Source organism: Cyphomyrmex costatus, unplaced genomic scaffold, assembly GCF_001594065.2.
Source record: "Cyphomyrmex costatus isolate MS0001 unplaced genomic scaffold, Ccosl1.0 scaffold763, whole genome shotgun sequence".
Lineage (NCBI taxonomy): Eukaryota > Metazoa > Arthropoda > Insecta > Hymenoptera > Formicidae > Cyphomyrmex > Cyphomyrmex costatus.
In genome coordinates, this window is record NW_017280337.1 from 7,533 (window position 1) to 15,293 (window position 7,761).

The 7,761-nt window shown below is 31.8% G+C and overlaps 1 protein-coding gene across 1 annotated transcript; it reads left to right on the forward strand.

The window, feature by feature from the left end:
* The first annotated feature begins 1,309 nt into the window (after positions 1–1,309).
* On the forward strand, positions 1,310–2,272 carry LOC108781159 (uncharacterized). The gene is made up of 2 exons (XM_018549072.1): positions 1,310–1,574; positions 1,665–2,272. The coding sequence occupies exons 1-2, from the start codon at positions 1,310–1,312 to the stop codon at positions 2,270–2,272; spliced, it is 873 nt and encodes a 290-aa protein (XP_018404574.1).
* The last annotated feature ends 5,489 nt before the right edge of the window (positions 2,273–7,761 follow it).

Consider the following 7,761-nt stretch of genomic DNA (forward strand, 5'->3'; position numbering starts at 1 on the left):
ACATTGGAATAAATACACTAATAAACGTAATAAGTGTTTTGTTATAATGTTACGTCATTGTATGTTTCTTTCTAATGTTCAGTATTAAGAACTTTATTATGATTTCTCTTTCTTGGTGATAGTATCCGAACGGTGCTTTTCCAGTATATCTACATTGACGTTCTCTAAAATATTTTAACATAGTACATCCTGTTATTAAAAGATAATGCAATGGAAGTGAATATTTATTAATTCCAATGTCAAAATCTTTTACATATACATAATCAAATACACTAATAAACGTAATAAGTGTTGTGGTATAATGTTATTACGAAATTGATTAACAGAACAATCGTTCCTCACAAAATTAATTATGAATTAGAGTAATATTTTGAAAATGTATACTTTATGAAGATACACGTGATTGAAAACTGTAACTCACATACATGTGCTTCAAAATCTTGAATCAAATATTGGGATCTGACATATAGCACCATGACATCTGGTGGTAGAAAATCGTACTACAGCAAGGCAGACTGCTCTTTCGTACGGTTCGCATCGTAAGTATAATATTGAAAGAAAGTTAATAATGGAAGTTGGCAGATTTTCTCCTCGTAAGGAAAATAAATCGAGAACATATTGCTCGGTGTACAATTGTTCCAGCATATCGTTTAAAGATTTAGATTTACGGTTTCATTTATTTCCAAAACCTAACGAATGTTGTTTCGTTAATGTTGTCAATAAATTTGGAAATACAGAAAAAGTAGATAAATTACAGGCATGGAGCAGAGCTTTAAAAATTGGAAAAAAAGTTTCAACATCCATGAGAGTGTGTTCACTGCATTTTAGAAAAGATGATTACCTTTTTCCAAGTAAGTATAGGTTAAAATTTTTCATGATTGACACAATCTATGTATGTATATAATAAAGTGCAAAGTAAGCAGTATGTATGTGTGTGTGTACAGCCAGCTCTTTATTGTTTACATTGTACTTTATTATATTCGATTTATTCGGACGAGTCTTCTTTATTATTTATTAGATTCAAAATCTAGGTATACATACATGCTAGTTTTTCATATGTATTATTTCTTACAGATGTTCATTCAGAGAAGAGGTACTTGCAAAAAATGCTGTTCCATCCTGTAATTTACCTACCAATTCCGTAGTAAGTGAAGTGAATCTTCAACTTGATGAGGATCGGCTAAAAAGAAGACAAAGGAGAGATGTCAATAAAAATTCAGAAAAGAAAAAGCAAGAAGAGAAAGAAAATGATCAAGAAGAAAAAGGAATACATGCTAACAATCTAGAATATGATGAAAATGTCGAAGAGATGAGCCAAGATCAAAATTACTGTCGTTCGTTTCAAGATGTTGGTGTGCAAGTACAAAGTGGAGATCTACTGCCTAAATTTATTCAATTTTTAAAAAGTGATAGTGAATTAAGCACATTCACAGGTATCGAATCCTTCAATATTTTTAATACAATAGTAGATTTGGTAAAACTTGTAAAACCTGAAGATTCTAAGGCCAAATTAAGCGTGCAAGACAAAGTTCTTATGACATATGTCAAATTAAAACAAAATATGTCATATGCAAGTTTATCAATTATGTTTAATTGCTGCACAGCAAAACAATGTCAAAGAATTTTTACAGACATGATACATATATTAAGCAAATATTTAATAGTAGCTATTCCTTGGCCATCAGAAGAAGAAATTTCAAGAAATTTACCACAATGTTTTGAAGATTTCAAAGATGTACGAGTCGTCTTGGACTGTACAGACATTTTCGTACAAAAATCAAAAAATCTCTGTTGTCAGCTTAATACTTACTCTCATTACAAGGGCACATATACTTGTAAATTTTTGACAGGTGTTACACCAGCTGGAAACATTTCTTTCATCAGCAAGCCATATGGCGGTAGAGCATCGGACAAAGCTATTTTTGAACAAAGTAATCTGAAGAATTTATTACAACCAGGTAATGCAGTAATGGTCGACCGTGGATTTCTTATTGATGATATGTGCCAAATTAATGGATGGAAATGCATAAGACCTCCATTTTTAAAAAATAAGAAGCAATTCACAAAGTCGGAAGCAATTCTTACTTCTAAAATAGCATGTGCAAGAGTTCACATCGAGAGATCAAATCAACGAATCAAAGCTTTTCAAATTGTTGGTAGTAGACTGCCGGTCAATCTTGTTCCATTATTGGAAGAAATTTTCACAGTGATCTGCGCTACATTTAATTTGAACTCACCTATTTTAAAAGATGTTACATTCATACAAGTATAATTGTGTACATTAAAAATTCTACATATATACTATTATATTAATTTTTTTATTGATCAATAAATATAATATAAACAGAACTTTTCATCACATTTTTACTAAATTATATTTGTGCATTTTCATTTTTACATATCTCGTGTAACATAATATTGTAATAGGTTTCTTTTAAAGATTTCAACATGCTTATCACAAAACTTTTATTAAAAGGTACATTTATGATTATAATACTTTTATCATAAGATGCGTAGATCACAAATTTAGTATTTTTCAAATTTAATACAGCCATTCCCATTTGTACTTGCGCATAATATTTATGCTTTTCTTTTAACCTTACCTGTAGTCCTTCTATAATTAAGCAACTTTTAAATTCATACATTATTGCATCATTAATATTCATTGGGTAAATCTTCGGAATAGGGGAAACAGCTCCGATCTTCTTGACCTTGACATATGTTGTCAAGGTCATGACCCTGAGTAACTTTGCCTTAACAACTAGCCGTCGCTCGCCCTTCGTTAAAAAGATATTAACAAAAAAAGTTTCAAAAAATAACGTACCATTATACTGCTGTATATAATAAAAAAAACATTACTAAATGACAATAATGTTAAATAAACGTTGAATATCTATGGAGAATTATGTTACGATTCTAACGGATACAAATTACTCATTATTTCAAAAAATCGTTCAATACGTTTGTCAAAAGTATACAGTCTTTTGAACAAAAATTCAGCTATGTAATGTTCATAATTGTACTCTCTTGTACCAAAACGTGGAATATTAGCACGTAAATCCCAGGGGCACACGACTTCTACGATTGTACTGTTGCTATGATAGTATTGTCGGAGCAGACCTCTGACGACGGTGTGGGTGCGGGGGGGTGGCCGGAGGCCGAAGGCCGAAGGCCGCCCCCTTGCACCCGCCCGTGTGTGTGTGTGTGTGTGTGTGTATTCCACTCGTTATATAACCATTATGAGTCTATTACTTGATGTTTTACACACAAACACACACACACAAACGGGCGGGTGCAAGGGGGCGGCCTTCGGCCTTCGGCCTCCGGCCACCCCCCCGCACCCACACCGTCGTCAGAGGTCTGCCCCGATAGTACTATCATAGCAACAGTACAATCGTAGAAGTCGTGTACCCCTGTGCAGGAGGAGGGAGGGGTAAAAGTTACTTCGCGTGGAAGGTCAAAACCTATGTAGAATAGTATTTAATACTGTATATATAGCAGAAATAGGACGTTATTTTTGAAACTTTTTTTGTTAATATCTTTTTAACGAAGAGCGAGCGACGGCTAGTTGTTAAGGCAAAGTTACTCAGGGTCATGACCTTGACAACATATGTCAAGGTCAAGAAGATCGGAGCTCTTCCCCCTATTCCGAAGATTTACCATTCATTGATTTACCCTTGTACGGACACTTTATTTCAAGCAACTCCATAGACTTATCATCATTAACAATTATTCCATCAGGTGAGTATGCTAGCCAAGGGTTTTGTTTTGAGATAACAAGTCCAATCTCAATAACTTTGGTGTATGCTTCTGAAAATGCATTTCTTGCACTAGACTCAGTCTTTCTCCCGTATTCTGTGAACTCACTTTTAAAATTTACTGGATAAAAATAATCATGGCACTTCTTTTTCCAATTTGGATTTTTGTTACGTGTGTATGTATATAATTCATAACATCTTGAACCTGTCACACGAAACTGCCTTTCTTTCTGCCATAATAAATAATTGATTTTGCTTTCTTTACATATTAATATAAAATCACCATCTAGTGTTTTTAATTTGCTTTCGCAGCATTCATTCAATGGTTCAATTTTCACATTTTTTATAATATTCATTAATTCTGAATCTTGATTAGCAAATATTTGATATATAATTTCTTCGTCTATTTCTGACAATGCATTGTTGTTCGATTCAACTAAGACTGGTGCATGTCTTCCAACTCTGTATATTAAAAGTATAATAAAATGTCTTGAAATAAGAAGCGAAGAATATTAAGTGATCAAAAAGTTAACTTTTAATCCAAACAACAACAGTTTAGCTGTGCAAAGTGACAAGCTCTAAAATGTATTAGTATAAAGAAAATAATAATCACATATGTTTTGCAAATGCAGACTTAGGAATTCGATCGGTTAATAATTTTGTTATAATTGTGTTTAAATCTTCAGTTATAACGATATTGTTCTCAGTTTTGCCAAAGCATGTGTGTTGTTCCAAGGGAAGCGGTTGATATTTGCTAAGGGAATCTTTATGTTTATTTTTCCACATGCACTTCCTATCAGTACTAGATAAAACCTCTAAATCATTAATATTAATCCTAAAATCAAACCATAACAATTCCATACACATGCATTCCATGTTTACAAAAGAAATGAAAACAAACAATCCAGACCAAAAAATTGTGCAAACGGAGGTTAGGATCTTACCTGTGACAATACAATAATGTAGCTAAAACGTGTTTACACTTTTCTCCTAGACCAGCTTTGCATGAGCACGAAATAGAAATTATTTTTCCAGCTTCTGAAATTTCTGCAGTAATTTCATGTGGAGATGCTCTTAGTTGCGACGTTTGTAAACAGTAAGCTGTCAACTTCACCGATTCACTTTCACACGTTTGATTTTCATGTTTCCCGCACGAAATCAAGTGTCCGGCTCTTAAAATATTTTCCCCCTCGCGAAAATTTCTCTGAGATGGGTTTGTACCTGCCCATTCGCATATTTCATTGATACTAAACATTTTCTTAAAAGCGAAATATAACCTTAACCGGCTAAGCTATCTGCCTTGCAGCCGCCATATTGGATTAAGCCACGCCTCTATGTCAGATCCCAATAGTGTTCTAGGTGAGAGATCGAAATAACAGCTTTTTTATATTTCAAAAATGAATCACAAATGATGAGTATTAATTTAAAAAGAATTCTTATGTGATCCACAATCTTGAATCAGATATAATGTTCTAGGTAAGAGATCAAAATAATAATTTTTTATATTTCAAAAATAAATCACAAAAGATCAATATCAATTTTAATAGAATTCTTATACCAAATTGTCTATTTTAACGTAATACATTTTATTACTGAAAGATAATGAAATAGAAATCAATATCTATATAAAAAACATTGGCATACATAATGAGGTATTCAAGTACATGTTCCAGTTAGATTTAGTCAAATCAGAAAGTTCGGAACTGTTGGGTATTATTGAAGAAGAAGAGAAGGGAACTATTGTTTTTTTTATCCTATTATTTTCTTAAATCTAATGACACGTGTCATTGTACGCAAAGTTAAATTCTAACATTGCACATCCTCCCTTATTTTATTTCACTATCTTGTCATATAATATGGATTTTTCCCTTAAAATATATCGTTTAATTAACTAGTCTTTAAAAATTCCATCTCTAAAGATCTAAGTGGTACCATCCTTACACTTATTTAATTCTAATGACATGTATCATTTGTAAGTATATATAAACTTACCTTTTTAAAAAAAGGTAGAAAAAAGCGCTAAGAGTGGGTGTTGCTGGTCAAAAAACCATTTGGGCCAGTTTCACCAACGTCAATTACTTAATCGACTGTGAAACTGACCAATCACATTTGCTGTTTAGTAGAACCATCTTTAAAAACCTACGTGATATTATCCTTATTTACTTAATCCTTATTTAATTCTAATGACATGTATCATTTGTATAAAAGATTTGATATCAATAGTCGGCGCCAAGTTAAATTCTACCAAATTAAAAGGTAAAACACAAGTGGTACCTTTAATCTTTAAGAACCCATATAGTACTATTATTTAAATTCCACTAAATTAAAAAGTAAAACCTAAATGGAATTATCTTTATCTTCATACAATGAAACCTAAGTATATGCCTTTGTATTCTTATTAAAAGATCTTCCTATTCGAAACCAAGTGATTTAATTCTTCTTTAAAAAAATTATATCACAATTTATTTTTAAAAACAAAATGAAAAAGTTTATTTAAATAGAAAAATTTTTTATGTAACAACATTTCGCGCTGCTAGTTCTCGATCTCGAGTACTAAAATACAATAATAAAGATAAGAAACATTTTCACGAGAATTAAAGTATTTAGTGTGTATATATTCGTGTATATGTATGTGCGAGTGAATTGTATCTCAATCCCAATATAATAACGTCATAATAAAATTATATATGGATGTAACATTTTGTATAAAAGAGATTAGAAACTACGAGAGTTAAAGTATGCAGTCTGTATGTATATTCGCGTACAGTATATGCGAGTGAAATACATAAAAAGAGAAAAGTAAGCTGTATTTATTAAATGTAGCAATTAGAATATGTTTACTATAATATTTAAATTATCATTACCCTTACATATATTTGCATTAATTATTATAGCTTTTAGATAGTTTTCATTGTCTTTCTTATTCGCTCTAGCAGCGCGAAGTGTTTTTACATAAAAAATTTTTCTATTTAAATAAACTTTTTCATTTTGTTTTTAAAAATTAATTGTGATATAACTTTTTTAAAGAAAAATTAAATCACTTGGTTTCGAATAGGATGATCTTTTAATAAGAATACAAAGGCATATACTTAGGTTTCATTGTATGAAGATAAAGATAATTCCATTTAGGTTTTACTTTTTAATTTAGTGGAATTTAAATAATAGTACTATATGGGTTCTTAAAGATTAAAGGTACCACTTGTGTTTTACCTTTTAATTTGGTAGAATTTAACTTGGCGCCGACTGTTGATATCAAATATTTTATACAAATGATACATGTCATTGATTTAAGTAAGTAATAAGAATAATATCACGTAGGTTTTTAAAGATTAGAATTTAACTTGACGCCGACTATTGATATCAAATCTTTTATACAAATGATACATGTCATTAGAATTAAATAAGGATTAAGTAAATAAGGATAATATCACGTAGGTTTTTAAAGATGGTTCTACTAAACAGCAAATGTGATTGATCAGTTTCACAGTCGATTAAGTAATTGACGTTGGTGAAACTGGCCCAAATGGTTTTTTGACCAGCAGCACCCACTCTTATCGCTTTTTTCTACCTTTTTTTAAAAAGGTAAGTTTAGATTTGACACTAGCGATTACTCTATTGACAACCCGTACAGTATTCCGCTCGCGAATAAAAAAGTTCCAGGTCTTATGACAGACGAGAATAACGGTTCCATCATGACTGAATTCGTTGGACTTAGAGCGAAAATGTACGCTTTACGTGTGCAAGGAAAGAAGGATACGAAAAAGGCAAAGGGTGTCAAAAGTAACGTTGTGGCAAGATCCATAACGTTTGATGATTACACGCGATGCTTAAACGACGCTATTGAAATGACGCGCAGACAATCGTGCATCAGATCGAAATTGCACGAGGTATATACAATATCGGAAACAAAAATCGCTCTAAGCCCACACGATGATAAGCGGTATATCGTATCAGGTTCTACCGACACGCTCCCATGGGGACATTATCGGTGTAAATAAAACAT

Coding starts and splice junctions, on each gene's coding strand:
- LOC108781159 (XM_018549072.1), top strand. CDS start 1,310: ATGAGCCAAGATCAAAATTACTGTCGTTCGTTTCAAGATGTTGGTGTG. Junction 1,575..1,664: donor ACAAAATATGTCATATGCAA/GTTTATCAATTA, acceptor AATATTTAATAG/TAGCTATTCCTTGGCCATCA.